Source organism: Coloeus monedula (genome assembly GCF_965178545.1).
Source record: "Coloeus monedula genome assembly, chromosome: 5".
NCBI classification, from domain to species: domain Eukaryota; kingdom Metazoa; phylum Chordata; class Aves; order Passeriformes; family Corvidae; genus Coloeus; species Coloeus monedula.
In genome coordinates this window covers 22,622,351-22,642,333 of record NC_138785.1, presented here as the reverse complement: position 1 = coordinate 22,642,333, position 19,983 = coordinate 22,622,351, and the positions used below count along the sequence as shown (strand labels likewise).

Sequence of the window (19,983 nt, the reverse complement as noted above, 5' to 3'; positions counted from 1 at the left end):
GTGGGTGTATAATGAGCCTAAGAACAGAAGCTTCTCTTTTTACCAGTTTGAAAGAGCAGTTCTAATGAATTTAACAGTGGCCACTTTTAGCAGCAGATATACAACTGTGTTTCCTGACACAGCTATTCCTATTTAGCATCTGTACAATGGCACAGTGGGAAAAAAAATTGGAGTCAGACTTTTCAGCTGATATAAAGCCCTCGACATCAACATATATAGTATGAAGTCCAAAATCACAGCTAGAAAAAATATGGATTGGAGGCAAGTCCGTCATACAAGAATCCTGCTGCTTCCTGCCAAGTGACAAGTGGGAGGTTTTGCTGGCTGTGGGGAGCATGGTGTAAAGAGTCAGACATCTTTGTTGCCATTTCCCCATTTTGGGCAGGCAGAAAATCAGCCAAAGCATTTGAGAGGATCATGAAAGAATGAAAGAGTGAATGAGTTTTCCCAAATCTCTTAATCCTCAGATACCAACCCAAACAATCAGGACCAGTCACATGTATTGCAAAAGGCCAGTATCCAGACTAATTCCATCAGAGTTACAGACAGTGGATAAAGTTTTAAAACCTTCTTATTATTTTCTTTAAGCAAAAAAAAATAAAAAAACCCCCAACATGTTTTTAAAGCATAAGAGAGGAACATTAACACTAAGACTAACTGAGAAGGGAAGAGGGCAAAATTGCATTTGTCATGCCCCGTTGCACACAGAATCCTGTAAAATTCAGCCTCTGTCTGCAGATCCTGAAGTCAAATGGACAAAGGTACAGAATTCACACATGGGAATGCAGATACTGAGAATAAATCAGCAGAGACATTTCAATAGAGGTCCAAGGCTGGCAGAGCAATGCATTGGCACAGGCTCTATTTAACAAATGAATCCTCAGGGCAGCATATTTCTGGGAAAGCTTTTGGTCGTTCCTTTCTCACCACTCCCCTGCACCCCAAATGAAGCGATGACTGAGTATTTACAGCCTGGCTGTGTCAGAGGGTTGACAGTCCTGCTGATTTAAAGCACAGTTCTACCAGGAAAAGTGGCTCTGTGAATGATAACCTCATGGCTTTCTATTTATTGCATCTCACTGATTTCCAGTTCATTTGAACTGGAAAAAAGAATACAAATAACTCAGCTAGGTTGGGTTCTTTCAGGTTTATCTGTCAATGGCAATTAACAACACATGAGTCAAGCTCTGTCTTTCCATAGCTGAGCAAACAAAAGCTGAAAGGTTCAGTGTAGCTTTTCTACTTTTGCCACTTAAATGAAGAAATGCCTCCCTCCAGAATACAGCTCCCCTTTGGCAGCCAGATGCCCTGAAACCCTTCTAAAAGGAGAGGCTCCAGCATCTCCCCTCCCACATAGCAGAGGAAGAAGGGGATGCTGTACTGCTTATTTCTTGCTTGTTGTAGAGAAAAGTGAACTTGAGGCACAATTTTAGTGACTGTTCCCCTCTACTGTTTTTACTTAGCTCACCTCCCTGCCCAAAACTGCTGTACACTTGAAATGCCCATTGCTCTTTCACTTTAGCCCTACTCGACTAGCTACGTATATTGCATGGCAACATAAATCACTAATAATTCCATCAAAGTAGGTGAAAGCATGCCAGCAGAAAAAAAGAAGAAAAAAAAAAAAAAGTCCATTTTTTTTCCCCTATTAATCTGGCCCATGTGTTCTCCATTTTCTTTTCCATTAGGCAAATAGCCATTGAGTATTCAATGCTGTATATAAAATATTGCAAAAATGTAACCAAGCAGCTCAGTTCAGCTGCTCAAATCATGCAAGGTCATCAGTATTTTAAGACTGTCTCTCAATTTGCTCTTGATCACATTCTGAGGGGGGCTAAGATTTCATGCACCAGGACCAGAGCTGGACACAGATGGGCCACAAAATTTTTGTTTGTTTTTTCTTTTATTCCATTTTTGCACAAAACACCTAAATGCAGAAAACTGTTCTGAATAGATTTTTTTTACTTTGGGGTCTTTCTACCATCAAAGTAGAAAAGCCTGGATTTCCTGTTGCACTCTTTCCTTCTGCTCACCCTGTTCACTCTGCTACACCCAGAGATCCTTTTCCATCAGTTTGCTTTGTTATATTGCAGCTTTTCAAAATTTGGCTATGTTTAGGAAAATATTGAAAAACAGCAAAAGGAAAAATGAAAAAAGGGAGAACTGCCAAGTCATAGATGCAGTTAACTGTTACCTTCGGTGAGGAAGCATGGAAAACAAGAATGCATTTTAAGATGTAAATACTTCCTTTAGAACTACTTCATGAGAACTGAGAGACAGGCAATCCATTTAAAGCAAAGCTTTAACATGTTTAAGGAATCTCAGCTCTGCTTTCTCACAGGGAGCTGAACTCGGACTTTGACCTCCAGTTCCTCCATCTCTCAGCTTTAGGTAACAGACGGGATTGTGAAGGGACTCTTGAAGCAATATTTACTAGTCAAAAATGAAAAATAAAGGGGTTCTGGCAATCCCTAAGGAATCCCATTGTTTCTCTTTGGGCAATACATTTTCATATATATATAGATATGTATGTATATATATTTTTTTTAAAAATGAGATTCATCTTGAAAGAGCTCAGTGCAGAACCAGCAATTTGATTTTCACTTTTCTTTGCTTATGCTCACTTGGCATTTAGGTTTCTCCTGCAGGTCAGAGCACATGAAACTAGGAATGGAGAGACAAGCAGCACTTCAAAAACGTCTGGTTTTAGAAGCCCAATCGCTCTTCAATTAGCACATAGCTCTTTTCTTAATAAACTCCCTTGTATCTCTGGACACAACTAATGATGATTTGCATTCTCTCCCACAAAAGACAGTGAAAGCAATTAGTGGAAAAGTGAGTAACTATTATTAATAGTTACATTTTCTGCCTGGGCTGCCAGGGCCAGTGGGGCTGTAACAACCACCAGCTCACAGTAAAATGACCTACAGCAAGCTGCTCAGCCAGACAGAGCACCAGGGAGAAATCAGTCCCTCCAACAGATTCTCCCTCATTGCATCAGTCAAGCTTATGTAGAAACATGCAGCATTTAAAGGCCACATTAGCAGACACATCCTTAGACTGCTGCAGAGATGATGTCTACAATCACATTATCTGCCCCCTCAGATTTACCTGATCTTTTGAATTTTCTTGCAGTATACTTGAAGGATTTCTTGCTTGACTGAAACATTCCATTATTTATTTCTTATAGGAAACAAAAAGCATTATCAGATTCAAAGCTCTTTCTTTGCAAGAGTCCCCTCACAGCCCCAATTAATAAGGGGAAGCAAAATCATTCAGTTGTTGCCTGATGTTAACTTGAGACACCTGCCATGGTGGCAAAGCTGAGCAGAAGAGTGTCTGAAAGAAGGGCTGAAAGCAGCTGTGAATTATTTTCCAAGTTACCCTGCTGTGCCAGTTTTAGGCAGTTTTCATCCTGCCTCCTGTTAATCTACACTTGCTTCTTCCCTACTGTGTTCCTGCTTGCTGCTGTCTTCTGTGCAAATCTTCCAACTTTCAGCCACAACACTAAAATGTTCTCTCACTTCTTGGTCCATACATTTCCTGCTTTAAAATGCCAACACCTCTGCTTTTGCCCACAAAACAGTGTAGTTCTACTATACAATAGCTTTTAGCTATACCATAGCTTTCAGTTCCATTGCATATTCATCTTGAAAATTAAATTTTAGCAGGCAATGATCCCTGCTACTTTTCCCCTGGACCAGGCTTTGCCAGACACTTTCTCATTATGTCACTTGGATTCAGTTTCACTTTCCTTCAGACTAAATATTGCCACAGATACCCAATACTTTCACTCTGCTATATAAAAATAGAGAGACCTTTCATCCACTTTTTTTTTTTTTTTTTTTTCAATTCTAGCACTGTTCATATGCAATACGACAGAAACTTTTGCTGCCAGCGTTTCTGGTTTCTCCCCAAACTCCCAACCAATTGGTTGCATTCAGACAGCTGGAGTCTAGCCCTGTGTTACTAATGTGAGGAGAAGTGTTTCCATTCACCCTAGTGCCCAGGAGCTGGATGTAGCCCCTGTACACCTGAAATCCAAGAGCACCCCTGTGGCATGTGGCACAGGACATTCCAGGAGCTGCAGGCCACGGCCTCCTTTTTAATGGGCTTGTTTCCTCTCAGTGCTTTAGAGCAGCAGGAGAATAAAAGGTTATGTTTGTAAAAAATATCACTGCTTCAAATGGCAGTAACATATGTGGCTTTTCCTGATATATTGCCACTAAAGGGCTTTACAGCTTCCCTTGCCCATTACCTATAAACCAGCCTCCTTGCTTCCACTGCCTCCCTCTTTGGCTGCTAGTGGAATTGGGAAAAACTGTTTTACTGGCAAAAAACCCCCATAAAGTAGGTGTGGAGACACCCGTGATGAATACTGTGTAGAGAGGGGCTCAGTGGGACATTGATATTTAGGCATGACACTAAATCCCTAAATTAATCTTGAGGAATTGAAGAAATACGTGAAAGACTCTTGATGTGGAAAAGAAGCTACTAAACTCAAGGCCCTTCCTGCCTGCCTTTGCAGACAGCCACCTGATGCATAGCTGGGTGCATTTTGGGCCATAGCAGCGTGAAAGCACCCAGGATGCATCCAGCTACAGGAGCTGAAGTTAGTGATTGAAAGGCTTTTTTAGGTGCATTTTCTGTGCAAAACGCTTTTCCTCGATAGAGGTGGCAGCAGCAGGGTGGAGACAATCACCACAAGGTTTGACAGTCTGTTCAAACACAAGTCACCCTCCCCAGAGGTAAATGACCCTCTTTTACTCACCTCACAGTTTTCTTGTGGGGCTACAGCAGATGCTGTGATACCAATATAGCCATGGCAGCAGCACCTAGCTGTAAGCATTAACCAGAAAGAGCAGCCTATGGAAAAGAGGTGCTGTAAAATAGCCCATTACTTCATGGAATGGATTCCAGGAAAACACGTTACATTTTGATTACGGATATTCAGAGCGGGAACTGCTAGTACGGCACTTGCGATAAGAGGCCAGATAGACCTAAATAGCAAAGCTTGGTATGACTTCTTATGTAATTGTCAGCTCCCCATCACCATGAGGTCTTCGTGTCTCAGGCAGCTAAAAATAGAGCAGCTTCCCCTGCCTTTCTCACCCTCCAGCCTGCGTGAGGAAAGACCTGACTCACTCACTTGTGTTCAGGACAGCCCTCTGAGCCCCCATGGGCTTTCCTTTCAAAGGCAATATAAGAATAATACTGACTTTCTAAGAGTATTTTCATAATAGGATTTTTTTTCCATGTGGCACACTCGCAAGATGCTGGGGCTTTCACGGTCATTGCCAATGTTTGATAATACTGAGATGAGACATTTGAGTTCCTTTGCATAAAAGGAAACATCCTATAGGCTGGAATGGAAACATGGGCAAGACTTCTTCCAAACTGCTTATTTAAAAAGTGACATTCTTTGAGAGAGAAGACTTGGAAACCCCCTAGAAATACAATGTTTACATTAACTTCTGGTTACTGCCATCAGGCATGCCAGATTAAGGTGTGAGGATAATATTAATTCAGTGCCTGCTATTTATTCATGGTTCCTGGAGGGGGTCCCAGGCATATGTTTTGGTGACAATTCCAGCTGTGCATTTGAATCTATCACTGAAGTTCACCATATTATGCAGATAGAAGTACTAAGTGGTGAAATTTGGACCCCAGTTGAGATCCAACATCTCAGTTGTTGCATTGCTTGGATCTTGAGGATTGTTTTGTATTTCTGATGTAATACATACAGCTGAAACCCAGATATTTCAGTGACTTTGACCACATCCTGCAGTCAGGGAGTGTGAAGTGTCTGAGTTTGGGCTCGAAAGAGGAGGAGACCACCACAACACTGCTACTGTCTGCTCAGACTTCATCCCAGCCTCTGCCTCTGTTAAATGAGGATAATTACACTTTCTTGCCTGTCAGAAGAGCTGGGAGATGGCCTGTTGATAAGTTATTCCTCACAGTGCTTGCCAACTGCTTAAATATAGTCTGTAAATATTTTGTGAATGCTTTGTAACTGTAAACATGTCACATTTCTGCTCCAAGTCTTTCAGATTTTTGCACAACTCCCAAGGAACACTGTCACAAGAGCAGGGGTAAGAGGGCAGGGAACTCTGGGGTGGGACAGGAGGAGACAAGAGTCCAGACAAGGGTGTCTGGGGCAAGGACAAGGACAAATGACACAGGATGTCCTCCTGGGATGAGCAGCCAGAGCAGCTTTGCAGTCCACCCAAGGTATTCAGTGGTTTCACTGTGTTCCTATGCCAAAGGGACAGAGCTCCTGGGTTTGGACACTCACCTGTGAGAGGAAGCAATGAGTGGAGATGGTGCAGCCTCAGTGGGGCTCCAAGAAAGGTGCCCACCAGGCAATGATCATCCGTTCTCCCCCACCCCACAAGAACTGGAGGGCACCGAGTGAAGTTGCAAGCAAAGGGAGGCTCCGTTTAGTGTAAATCACAATTAAACTGCAGAGCCAGTGGAACATTTTCACAATTAGGCTTTTGCATGAGTCCCAGGAGCGATTTCATAAATCCATGGAAGAGAAGTGGTCTGTGAAAGCTTATTAAATACCATTTCTGGCCTAGAATCACCAGAAGTTCCTGGAGAACAGAGCAGGAAAGTTTTGGTACCCATTTTGCTTCTCTTTGTGGTTACTTATTGCTGGTCACTGTTGGAGACAAGATATTGACTCAACTGGACCCTTGGTCTGAGTATGTATGATTTTTTGTTTGGTTGGTTTTGTTTTGTTTTGTTTCTGTGCAAAGAAAAACTTGTTTCTATCTATTCAGGCTGTAGAGACAAGCTTGAAAAGAAGGTCAAGACTTAAGAAAATTCACTGTGGTAGTCCTCTGCTTTTTACCCAACTTGATGATAATGTTAGAGTCTGGCTTGAGTGTTTGTCATCACTTTTCCTGGCCTTGCTGTGTCCACTGGAGTCCAGCCCCAGATTTTAGGAGCACAATGGAGGGGACTTCCTTTCCACCTGCCTTTGACCTTGGCATCTCCATTGATTCCCACCTACAGACTGATTTTCTCCTTTTTTTTAGCTTGGGTTATTGAAACTGCTGATTTTTCTGTAGCCTGTGGTAAAAGAGTTTTCAATATTTTAACAGCAGTGATGTTCCAGAAGTGCACAACCACCTTTTCTGAAACAGAGGCATGTGAAGAAGAGACTCAAACCGTCAAATTTTTAGGGTGGTTGAAACCTACCCTTACACAAGTTTGGAAACAGCACCTCAGTCGAAACGGAAACATGCCATGGGAGTTTCTCCTCTGGAAATTTTAGTTGTTAATTCTTGCTGGAGAGGAAGAGCTTTACCCAAAAGCATATGTCTTGGTACATCAGGAGCACCAGAGCATGGCAGAACAACCCAGTCGTGAAGGACCATCTGCCAGGCACCCTCAGCACAGCTCAGAAGCTGCTCCAGGAAAAATCATCACATAGGAGAAATAAATCCAAACCCGCACAAAACCAAAGGCTTTCTGAGTAAGCATCCTATGCCAGTAGGGATGCAAGCCAAGGCATCCATGAGAAAAAAAAAAAAAAGAAAAACCCCCAGTCACTCCCCAAACAGGCAAGATAGTAAAACCCTGAAAAAAGAAGTCTTTTTTTTCACTTGCCCATTTCCCTTGGCCTTGCAGACCAGACCATCTGTCAGCCTAAAGTCTGGGGGGACAAGGCATGTAGGAGAGAGCCCCAGGAGCTTGTCAGGGAGTTCAGCACTTGCTGCTGGGCTCTGATGCAGCAAAATAAGGTTTTAAGCTATACTGCGATGGAAAGACAATTTGGTGCCAGGAGGAAAAGGCCACACCACCTCAACTCCCGGCCCCAGAAAAGTGTGTCGCTTTTGCGAGGAGGGAAAAATAACACAACGCAGGCTCAGCCCTGCCAGGCAGCTGAAGTTCAAGTTATTTCCACATTACAAAATACCTTAGGGGACATGCAATTTTTCCACTAAAGTTTACAAAAAGGATAACAGAGATCCTACTGGTCTCTTGGCAGTTTTCCTCCTCAGTGAATGAGTAGCAGTTCCTTGCTCAATGGCTGTGTGTTGTCAGGAAATTGACTGCGTTTCTTCAGCAGGACTCCTGCTTTGTGACTCTCCTGACAGTCACACATGCGCTGAGACTCAAAGCAACGTCAGCCTGTTTAAAACCATCAGCAAACAAGTCATCTCAAGGCATTTTTTAATAGCAGGATTTGTTTCTGTGGGTATTCACACTTTTAAGGAATTTATTATCATTCTACTGGAGCAATCAGTGTCTGAGACTGGCCTCTGATGGCTGACACTTGACTTGAACATTCTATTTTTCATCCCAGATGTGTAAAGAGAGTAGTCGTATCCCCCTCAGTCATTGTCTCCTGGGTGTAACAAGGTGAATGAACTTTGCTCTTGTAAGAAAAACTTTTCATCCCCATTTTCTCCACATGTTGGTGCCCAGAGGGTCACAGCAACCCAAGCATGAAAAAGCTGCCAGTGACTCTGAGCTTATTTCTGTTGGATTGTCCATAGATGGGGTTAGCAAAAAGACCTAGTTGTATTGATTTCTTGGGTACAGATTTTTTATATCTTTTATGAAGATGGAATTGGCCATTTTGTTGCTTCTGGTGGACCAACAGTTTCCACTCTAAGCTGCTGTTTTCATTTGCTTTGCATTTACTGAACTCAAACGTGTTCAGTTTCACATTTTCCACACTTGTAGTTTGCTCTGGGCTGGATTTTTTTTTTCTCCATCTCAGGAAATAGGGATCATTTGGTTCCAAGAACACGCCTGTGGAAAATTAGTTGTTAATGTTAAATACATCCATCTGTTCCTTTGAAGAGATTTGCCACCTGCTTGCAGTGGAAAAGAATCAGAAATTTGGCAAGGAGGAACTCTAGGGAGACATCTTCTTCTGTCCACATGAAAATCTACCCACACTGAGCTCCCTCTAAATGTCTGGAAAATACCATTTTCATATGGCACCCACTAGCACACATCTGGCTGTTCCAGGGGAACAGACCTGCTCCTTGGCATGGAGGGAAAGGGCTGGGATGCATCATCCTAAGGACCACTGTGGCAGGGCACATCACCCCTCTCCCCACCACAGGTGGCCGGTGCAGATAGGAGAGATAACCCAGGTGGGCAAGGCCAGTGGGTGTCATCTGCTGGTGCTGAAAGGTCTGCCAGCTTAACAGATGTGGGTAGAGATAAAAAAAAATAGGTGACCAAAAGGTCTACTTTACACTGTAAAAGTACTACAGTTTATCACAGAGACAGAAGCCTTCTACCCACACGCTCTAAAAGTGTGTGAGGCTTCTCCCCGGAGCCTGGATGCAGATTCCATGGTTATTTTCCTGGGAATTGAGGGAAAGAATTTTGATGTGTGCTCCATCAGGAACTGGATGGTAAGAAACATTGGATCCTAAGTTATGTAATTTCTTCGCTAGCTGTAAAATTAATAGGTACCTTTAACCCTGTGTGTATAATACTAGTGCTCCCTTTTGTCTTATTCCTGTGTAGTAATAGTCTGTTTTAAGCCTTATGTCTGTTAGTTTTGTGTCTATTAAATAAACAATTTGTTCTATAATAGGCAGAATCAGCCATTATTAAAGGACTTGCGAATGAGAGTGGATCTTGGGGTGCTGGCCTCCTCAATAACACGACTGCCTGCTGCCAGAGGCCTGGGCAAAAGGCAGGGACTTATCTAAACCCACATCATCCATTCATGACAACCATGCACCACTGGTAACAGCAGCAGCCCTTCTCCTCACCCTCACCCTTAGGGCATATGTTTTTGGCTGATTGAATCCAGAACAAGGTCTTGAAGATGACAAGGGTCTTCTGGAGCTTTGCTTTAAGGTGAAGAATGCAGCTGACCTTTTAAATAAAAATGCCTGTGTGATACATAATTACAAATATTGAAGAAAAATGTTTCAGAGTAAAAAATGTCAATATACTGTATAATTCACTAATCCCTACAGACGTTTTCTCTCAGGGGATTTTACAATGAAATACTGGCACCAGGATTGCTGGCACACAGTCATCTCCTCATGCTGGCACAGGGGAGAACCGGTAACAGTGGATTTACACCTGGCTTTGACGTTTTGCAGTTAGCTTTTCATGTCCTGCTACAGCCTGTAGCACTAACAAGTACAACCAGAGGGCATCCCAGACACACCATAAAACAAGTAAAATATGTGGACAGGCATCTGAACTCTTAGTAAGCCATAATGTATGTTAATACATCGGTAAAAGTGACAGGTACAACAAAGGCATCCCAGCACCAAACTTTTCACCTAAATTGTCCATTCAAGGTGCAGACAGAACATTGATCATGGACTGAGGCTATGGATGAGGTGCAAAGCTGGGGGGAAAGTAAGGAAATTAAAAAAGAGGGTATTTGCCTCCCAGCGTTTTCCAGTTTTCGCACATCACAACATAAACTTTTTTCAGGCAGTGGGGTGGAAGGGGTTCCTTGTTCAGGTGCATCTCCTGAAAGGAGTGAAATGGATGAATGTCTGGGGACTGAGTGAGCTTTCTGGAAGAACATCGTGTTTCATACCAGCCCAAAGCTGCAAAATTCAGTAAGATTCAAGTAAGTAAATTTTCTTATTTGAAAACTTTATCTAACCATTGATTTAACTATTAAAAAATACCATTGTCCATGATAAAAGAAAATGTTTACACTTGTGGTCTGGATTTTCTGTTACTCATGAAAACTGGAACACATCCTATAATTGTGCTACACAGAGTTTTAGCAGAAACAAACAATTACTGATTAACTTTCATTCAGATTTAGGACAAAAATCAAAGTCTGCTGTCAGAGTTTTGATGTATTAACTTTGGCAATTTTTTTTCAGTTTTGTTCACCTGATACCTGACATCCCAGTTGAAGTCATTGTATTTCAAAAGTAGCTGAGCATCTTCAGGTTTTACCAAGTCAGTGAACTCTAAATTTAGATGTTATGCACTCAAGCAGGTGAGTGCTTGCACCTGAGCAGCCTAAATGACTTGAAAATAAAGTCATATATATATGTACCTTACTATTAACTGGACAACAGCACAGGTTTCAGAAACCTTGACTCAACTTTTTTATTGCTCCTCCTGGCTCCAAAAATAATGATTAAATAAGAAAAACAAACAATGGATAATTCAGTTTAATTCCTAAGAATTTTTTATTCCATTTGAGTGAACCAATACATTCCTTTGTGAAACAGGAAGCAACAATAATTAGTGTACATTTTTATGTGCCATCTATTCTAATGTGGCAACAGAGAAACTTGCAAAATTTTCCTGCATTGTGGTAGTCAATTTGAGACCCATTTACTCTGTGACTGATGTTTCTGTGGAAGTATCACAGTGACTGCAGTAAGTCTATCTGATATTTCGTACAACTTTGTGTTTTATCTACCACTATCCCATTTGGAATTTTAGCCTGCTTCAGTTTCAATAAGCAGTAATCTTGACAGTAGCTTCTGAAGCAATGGTACTAACAGTGTATGACACTAACAGCATAAAAGTGAAACATTGTTTGCACATACCTCATGCCTGCTAATTTTCTGAGACATGCTCACAGTACCAGCACAGTAACAGTACCAAACACATGCAAAAGATCACTGGAGAGTCCTTCTGTAGGCTAACAAGTAGAATGCAAGACTTCAGACACAGAGGAATTTGTTGACTATGACTTCAGGTCCTCCTTCCTTCATACTGCCAAAACCTATGGCAATACCTTGCCTACAGTCTTACCTGTATAAATCTGTCATAATCTGAGTGCAAAATCTACTCCAGAGCATGTTTTTATAACATGGAACACGAAATGCATTTTCTATTGTTGTTTTGGAGTAATTACAACAGTGAAAGTCAGGTCTAAGGCTTGGAAGCCCTGAAAGAACGCTTGCTTCCTAACATCTGGCTCAAGATGAAAGGAGATACAGCAGCTGAGGATTTAAAATGCAAGAATAAGTAAGGTCACTGACTGCACAGTGTAGGGAAAAAAAAAATCAGAGGGCAGGTTCAGCAAAAAAAAAAAAGGACGAGAATCCAAGATGGCAGGACAGTATGTTTGGCTGAGGACTAGGCCTGCCCATTTCTCATGAGCATAATACATAATTAAGATTTGATTACTCATTGTGGCCAAAACTATGCAGTGGATGAAAACCTGGCACTGTGGAACTGCAAGTGAGCACGTCCCTGTCCCAGTCCCCGGCAGCTGTCCTGCACTGTGTGCTCACTGTGCCAGTCCTCAAATGGAGGAATTGCCCTTGGAATTGCTGAGCTCATTGTAGATGACCTTGGCATGATTCCTGGACCCATCAGAAAACTCAGCATGCAGTGGGCACAGGCTTTGGCAGCCTGGCTGCAGGAACAGCAGCCTGCTGCTGCCCCAGCTGAGCCTTGGTCCCCCAGCACCACACACCAGGGCTACACAAAGGGAACCACATGCATGATGTGGCTCCACCACCGATTTCCTCCCTGCTTTCCATAGTAAGGAAGCATGAGGGTCTCTACCCAGGAGAACACCTCAAAAAATAGCAGCATTAAGAGTGTCAGCATTGCATTAGGCAGCCTGGCACAGCAATTGCCTCTGTAACCCACCAGTGCTTTTATTGTTTTTTGTCTTTTTCTAAAAATTGTACAGTCTGTATCAAAAGCAAGTGTCTCAGTCCTCTTGAAGGTCTGCTGTGCTGGCACCTTGCAGAGCCCTAGGTCTGCAAGTTTGGAAGCATTCTTCTCTCTCCTGCACTACTTTGGGTTTAATTTGTCCTTTAGTGGTGTTCCGGTCTAGCTTGCTGCAAACAAAATTTGTGTTATCTTTTTTTGTAATGAAAACAGTAATTAAAAACACTTCTATGCTTTCCATCTGGTTTTTGCATCAAGAAAACAGGCAAAGAGAAATTACTTCCCGAGTTCAGCCAGTGCATACACAAAACCTGGAAATTCTCTCAGTGATCTCTTGCACAATAAAGGATACAGCCAAGGAAATAAACTGAGACTATGAACATAAACTCTCACTCTCTTGTTGAATGTCTGAACACTATTAGTCTCACTGGACCAAATATTTGCACTGTTATATCCAGAGGAGCACCTGCTTTCTACCAATATATACTGGTATTAGCTGAAGAACAATGTAGTTCAGCTTGTTGTCTAGGTTTGAAAATCAGAGACTGAAGGGGTAGACATGGAGAAATGGGAAAATGAGTAATGAAAGGAAGAATGCAGTTAGGAATAAAATGCTAGGACAGTCCTGTGAGCCTGAACCATAATGTGAAGCACAGATAAAATGAGCACAGTTAGTAACCACAGATAATGATGTGAGTGCAAATCCTGTAACAAACACCACAGTACTGTGCATTTTTCTCCCCAGGATGATGTTTTACCCACTTTGAAGGCCTCTGGTAAGTGACCTGTAAAAGACATCTGCTGGTTTGTTTTAGAGGAGATGAGAAGAATCTCCTCTGAACAGACAAGTGATATACAGCAGCCAAGGCTTTATTTTTGTCAGTGACTTGTCAAGCCAGCTGCGAGCATTCACCCTTTCAATCACAGATTCATTAGGATGCATACATATTTAATCAGGATTTAACTCTGAAGGTACTCTCAATGCTTCTATGGCAGTGTATGTTTTAGCATATAGCACCTTGCATTTTGACATTTAGATGACCATGCTAAAGCTGAGGTAAAAGACAGATTTCTACCACTAAACTTCAGAGGATTAGCGACACTTGGAAGCAGTCACTTTCCAGTGAAAAACCAGTTTCTTTATGTTTAGCAAGCTGCCTATTTAAAAAATAAAAGACAACAAAAACAATGCTGAGATTTGATTAAACTGTAGTTGAGGTCATGTATCCATCTGCCTTACTGCTGGGGCTGGTGGAAGCTGTGGTCGTGCGGTGCTTCCCATCGCTGTCCAGAACAGAGCTGCCAAAATGGGAACACAGTTCCATGTGCAGATAGCAGAAACATTCAGGAGCTGACCCTGCTCTCAGTCAGTCATTTTCCTTTCTGCTGGCACCCCCACCAGTGGCAACAAATCAGGCGGCCTCCTTGACCAATGCCACTTGATCTTGCTGCCAGATCTTCCACTGCTCATTTCCTGCAGCACAATCTGAAAGAAAGCCTGTTTCCACGCCTGAGCTGGTTTGGACAAAGATAAATCTGAAGGCTGCCTAGTGACTAGCATATAAACATACAAAAAAAATCTGATGATCTAACCTAAAAGGCTTCAGTTATTTGGTATAATTAAGTGGAGAAGATGCCAAGAAAATAATTACCGGAAAGTTTTCTTTTGAGAAACTTATGATAGAAATTTCTCAACAGCTTCAAGGAATTCCATGGATGAGCTAAGCCCTTCCAAGTCCAGCAGATTGCCCTTTTTGTCATGAAAGTGGAATAATTCAGTCTCTTCTTCTTCCAGTTCTTCCCGAAACAGATTGGTCTCTGAGGTAGGAATGATGATGATGCGAGGGACTGCATTGCTAATGACAGAATCCAGAACTCCATTCACTTGACTTCCTTGAGTTGCCATATGGGAAGTACTTGAGTCTCCTCTGCTGACACTGCTGCTATTCAATCCGACAGGCAGAGAAGTTGCTCTCAGGGAGCTGGTCACAAGTGCTGCAGAGGGACTGGGTTTGACTGGCTGCCCAAGCACCTTCTCCAAACAGCTGGAGGAGAGAGAAACCTGGAGTGGGGACATAAGCTTTAGCATGGTCAGACACCATATTGCTGTGGAAACCTGTATTTGAAATATTCATTGCCACTGGTCAATATTTGAGCCACCAGGCCAATTTTCTAAACACTTGAATCATTAACTTGAGGGAAAATCATGATGTGCTAACATGTACTGCTTGGAAAGCAGAATGTTAAATGAAGCAAAAGAAGATGGACTCAAATATCAGCAGAGACTGAAAAGAAAAAAAAAAAAAAAAGAAGAAAACAAAAGCTCATTCCTGTATCTGACTTATCATTAAATAATGGTAGTACTCCATTTTTAACACATCTCAGGGTATCAGGGTACTAGATAATTGCATTTCTGTCTCTTCTTGTGGAAGAGATCTCAGATAAGACTCAAGTACAGTTTATTTTCCTGAAGTTTTGTCAACCTTTTGACAATCTCTGTCTCTCCCCAAATGGCTGCTGGTCCTACCTCGGGGAAGTCAGTGGCCTTGCATTCACACATTGGAAAGTGCTTCCTCCAAGAAAGAAGCAATAAATAATCACTTTCTTATCAATTAAAAAGAAATTTAACAATTTCTTATCTGCCTATTTTGAGAGAATTCTGATTTCTCACTTGGCTCTAATGGCAAGTCCTCTGTATGCTTCCCATAAGTCTTGTGCACGGTATGCAAATTCAGGGTAAATTAAGTAAGCTTTGAAAGTGTCTGTTTACTGGCAAGGGAAGGCACAAGTGATCAGTTTTGGCTTCCTTTAAAAAATTACAATTAAGACGATAAAATCACTGTGTCAGATATAGAGATAAGCTGGAAGTCCCTCCTTTCTAGGGAAAGACAACATTTAAAGTAAAGTGCAGTTTTTACTTCATTACTATGTGAATTCCCATCGTTTTGTGTAATTCTACTCCACAAGCAGGAATCATTCGTGAGTCCCTATTGGTAATGATTTCTCCAGCTGCTCTACCTTCCAAGTGGAGGGAAGAACAGTGTGCTAAAAAAAGTGGTTTAAATCAGTGTGGCAGAGAAGAAAAGTCCATTCTTCCATATCAAAGATAATAATAGAATGAAAAACCCAACTCCAAAACCACTCCTCCCTGTTTCAAGTGCTGTTTTGACTGCAACAGGATAGGTTTCTTTTGGATGTGGCTTGGTGGGCACAACACCCACTTACAAGTTTTTTAATAGTTTTCATGTCGGGTAATTCCCTTGAAAAAAAACCTGGATGCAGAGAGGATATTTGACCTCTCCCCTTTGAAATCAAGTATCCAAACGTACATTTTAATACCTCCAGAGAAGCCTCTTCACTGCCATGTTAAGTTCCAGGTGTCAGCTTACATCAAGTTTGTTACTATCCTAACTAACTGAAGTAAGTCATGGGGCTGCATCGTGTCTTTGTGGCAGCACAATCCTATGCATTTTTATGCTTTGGAAAGTACCAAGCCTGGGACACGGACTGGCTTTTCCAGAACTGAGTGTTTTTAGAAGTGCTCTAATTGGAATTCAGTCATAGACAATCCAGCAATGCTATTAAAACCTTAAAATAAATATAAAAAAAATGCATTGGTGCTTCTTTAGGGTTTGTTGGGGAAATTTTTTTTTTGAGGATAAACGGGTGGTCTCATTGTGAAATATTCTAACTGAGCTGACAAATAAATATTTATTCTGATAATATGAATTTAGCATTTAGCTGCAATGGACACAAGAAGGACCTTCACACCACACAGGAATCTCTGCTGAAAATAGTAAGAAAAGCAAATGAGGCTTTGAACATCCAATGTAAATAAACTCCCCATATCTCAGTGAACGCCGCTGAAAGTCTCAGCATGAAGACACTCTGTTTAAGGGTTATTTATCAAAGTAATTCAAGAGATGTCTTTCAAATGCAAAGTAATAGCACATGAGCCTTCTTGTGGGCTACATGGTTGCTAAATTCCAGATACAGAAATATTTATTTTATTACTGAACAGTTTATGGAGACCACCTGAGATTTACTTCCCTCTCCTGTCCCATGAGACCAAAAGCCAGTGATTCTCCAGAACCCGGAGACAATATCCTGCCTTTGCCACTTGCCTACAACCTTGGACACACTTGGCTGCTGACAGAAGGCAGCAGAACTGAGTGGTACATTTGAGCACATGTTGCCTGACACCACATTTGGAGCCGCTGTTTTTCCATCAATACTGTTCACAACAGTTACAGGAAGAGAACAAGGTTTCTCGGGACTTGATCTTAATGGCACACATGAAAGAAGACAGGACAGAGGCATGCAGGAGCCAGGTCATTGGGTTACTGGAAATCTTCAGAGCAGTTCCTGCTTTAAACTATGCTGTCTCTAGACAATTACCATCAGATCTGGAAGGGAGAACAGGGGACAGAAGCAGATGCTTTGGCTGCCCAAGGTGTGGGTGTTTGTCCACATGTGCTAGAATAACCCCATGAAAGGGTGCCTCCATCAAAAAAAGGGGTGCTACTCAGTCCAGCCACAGACAGGCGATTGTAAGCTGTGTCTGTCTTTTCCTGAAAAGGCAGCACTGGTGTGTGCCTGACACTGTGCCACCCTTACAAGTACTCGTTTGGAAACTGGTGTTACAATCTGGCAGACGCTGACTCATGGGTGACCTTCTGCCCCCATCAGGGAATGGGGTGCTCCTCAACAGCAGGATGCCACACCTCAGTGGTTTGGGCAATGGGGGTGATGCATCCACAGAAGATGTGCTGAGTACTCACCGTCTCCTCTTTAGTGAGGGAAGGGTGGCAGTTGCCAGACTCTCCTACCCTTAGGGAGAAATGGGAGTTTCTTTCTCGTCTTCCCCCTCAACAAAAATAAAACATTTTAATGTACACTGAAAAGAAGGGAAGGGGTGGCTTCTATCATGTCAAACTCTGTTTTACAGACTTGACTTTACTGTAAAAGGAGACTGCCACAGTATGAACACAGGGGCCATGATGGAAGGAACCAAAGCTGGGGTAGATAAACAGACAAAGAGGCAAAGAACTCATCTTCTTACATTTGATGCTAATGACTATGCCTTAATGAGCTTCAGAGCTACAGGCGAATATCAGTGAAAAAAATTGATTAGGCATTACGGGCACTCTCATTTGTCACATACACACAAAAAAAAAAAAAGAAAGAAAGAAAAGAAATAACAGCAAGGAGGGAGACAATGTTGGAATTAGCATAAATACAGTCTACAGATGAAATAGATGGGCATAAAGGCTGAATTATCATTCCAGAGATGATGTACTGCAGCAAGATTAGCACTAAAACAGAGAGACCTCAGCTGAGACTTTTTTCCGTACCTTTTCTGCAAAGGCTTCATCACAGCTGCAGGTCTTTGGGAGCAGGTCTCTCTTCTCTTGTCTCAGACTTGTGGAGAAAGAGTGACTTCGTCGAGGCTTCAGTTTCTCATGATCTGGCTCTACAGGGTCAAGCTCTACATTGCTCCAGGTCTAATCACAAATTGAAGAAAGATTTCAGCCAGTTGCATTTTTTTTCAAATTCTTGGAAGTTCTCAAACTCCAGTAAAACCCATGCACATTCACAGAAAACTAAAGCTGTTCTAACACAGGTCTCACGCTCAAAACTCCCCTGGGGAGAGGCTTTATTTTCAATCTTCTCACTTACCCTGGACTATTTGGCTGACCAGAAAAAAAAACCCAACAACTTGGAAGTAATGAAAAATTGTTTAATCATTTTTCACCAGGATGTTTTTCACTCTTTTATATCTCATTGCTTATGCTATACTTATACCTGCAGAGCATCTGAATTCTAAAGATGGGAGCAAGTACAATCTATCTGTTTAATATGTCTTGCAGCATTCTGTGTGACCACCAGCTGATACAAAACAATGGACATGGACAGATCCAAAACCTAGTTTGCATACATCCCAGCAGAATATCCAGAACACCCAGGGCTTCTCAATCTGCATGAGCTTGCTGATTCTACAAACCATCATTAGCATGGGAGACAATGGGTGGGCTCTGCTCCAGTTTTCTAAGAGCATGTGAGTAATGAAGCATGAATGGGACATTCCAAAAGTGCTGTTCCATTTAGAGGCTTGGGCAGAGGCCATTTGTCATCCCTTACTTTGTGGTGACTTCTATGTTATCAGTGATGAGATCATTCCACTCCAGCACTAGCTTTTAGATATGGATAGACAGAGGACAGACGGGCAGACAGACAAGGCTCCACACAAGTGGCAAGATAATAAGTGCATAATTCCCCTGCATCACCTTGCCCATACATCTGTGTGGCCACCTGTTTATTTCTCCACACTTGTTGAATGAAACTCCTTGAATGAAATATTCCTTGATATGACTCACAAATGTTTGTTCCCTACACTAACATGTACACAACACACAGAGGAAAGCATTGGTGGCTACAGCTGCATCTTTTACAGTGTTCCTGGTGTCATTTCTTGCCCATCAGTGTTTTACTGGAGCATTCCAAAACTTCACTCAGTCCTGTGTTGTGCCAAAGTCGTTGAGCTTAGCTTTTATTTCAGCAGCTGCTGTTCCAGCTAAAACCTGTACAGCTGCACTGAGCTGCAAGTTGCCCCAAGGACAATTACCTTTGGCTGCATCAACTCAGCACAGCAGAGTGCTGTGCACTGCTAACAGCAGGGGTTTTAACTGAGACCCCTAAACCAAAGCTGTGCCAAAAGCTGAAGCTCTTACCCTCATTGTCTTGCCTATTTAAGCAGCACTGGCATCGAAATACACACAATAACCTGCTAACATGAACAAACCAAAACCAAGTAGTGACCAACAGTGAAGAACAGAAAGCTTCTTGGATCAGGATGGATGATGAAGCTGAAATTACTTCATTCAGCTTCAAACAAAGGAATAATGGGGAGAAAATTTAGGTTTTATACCCAAAGGTGTAAAAGTTGCATGTAGGATTTATACTTTTGTGACAGGTTACCGGCGGAAGCTGTTGCTCTGGGAGGCTTTTGATGCCTGAACTGAGGGGGAGCAGCACAGGTCCCCAGGAGGGCCAGCCCCAGCCCAGACTCTGCCGTGGCTGCCACCCCCCCCCGAGCCACCTTCCCAGCACCTCTGCAGGCAAGGCCAGCTTCTTGTGACTGAGAGAGGCTGTGAAGAGTCTCAAGGGATTCTTTTGTTTCTCTCCCACTCAGTCGCCAGCCTTACTGACATGTGGGGTATATTCTTACAGAACACCCCACCATGCTCTAGGGGCAGGAGCCTTTCGCTCCTCATGGTTAAAATCCAGGTAAAGAAATCAAAATTTTCCCATCTTACAGAAAATGGACTTCTTTTAAAACAATAAGACAGCTTTTGGATACATTATAAAACTTTGGAT

The 19,983-nt window shown here is 42.3% G+C and overlaps 1 protein-coding gene across 1 annotated transcript in view; it reads right to left on the bottom strand.

The window, feature by feature from the left end:
- Positions 1-13,991: 13,991 nt before the first annotated feature.
- The window catches only part of LOC309572792 (melanopsin-like), a 43,912-nt gene continuing 37,920 nt past the window's right edge, over positions 13,992-19,983 (bottom strand). The window contains exons 9-10 of the mRNA XM_082281258.1: positions 17,961-18,110; positions 13,992-14,668 (exon numbers count right to left, since the gene is read on the bottom strand). Of these exons, the coding sequence (XP_082137384.1) occupies positions 14,282-14,668; positions 17,961-18,110 (537 nt within the window). The 3' untranslated portion in view covers positions 13,992-14,281. The remainder of the gene's footprint in view (positions 14,669-17,960; positions 18,111-19,983) is intronic.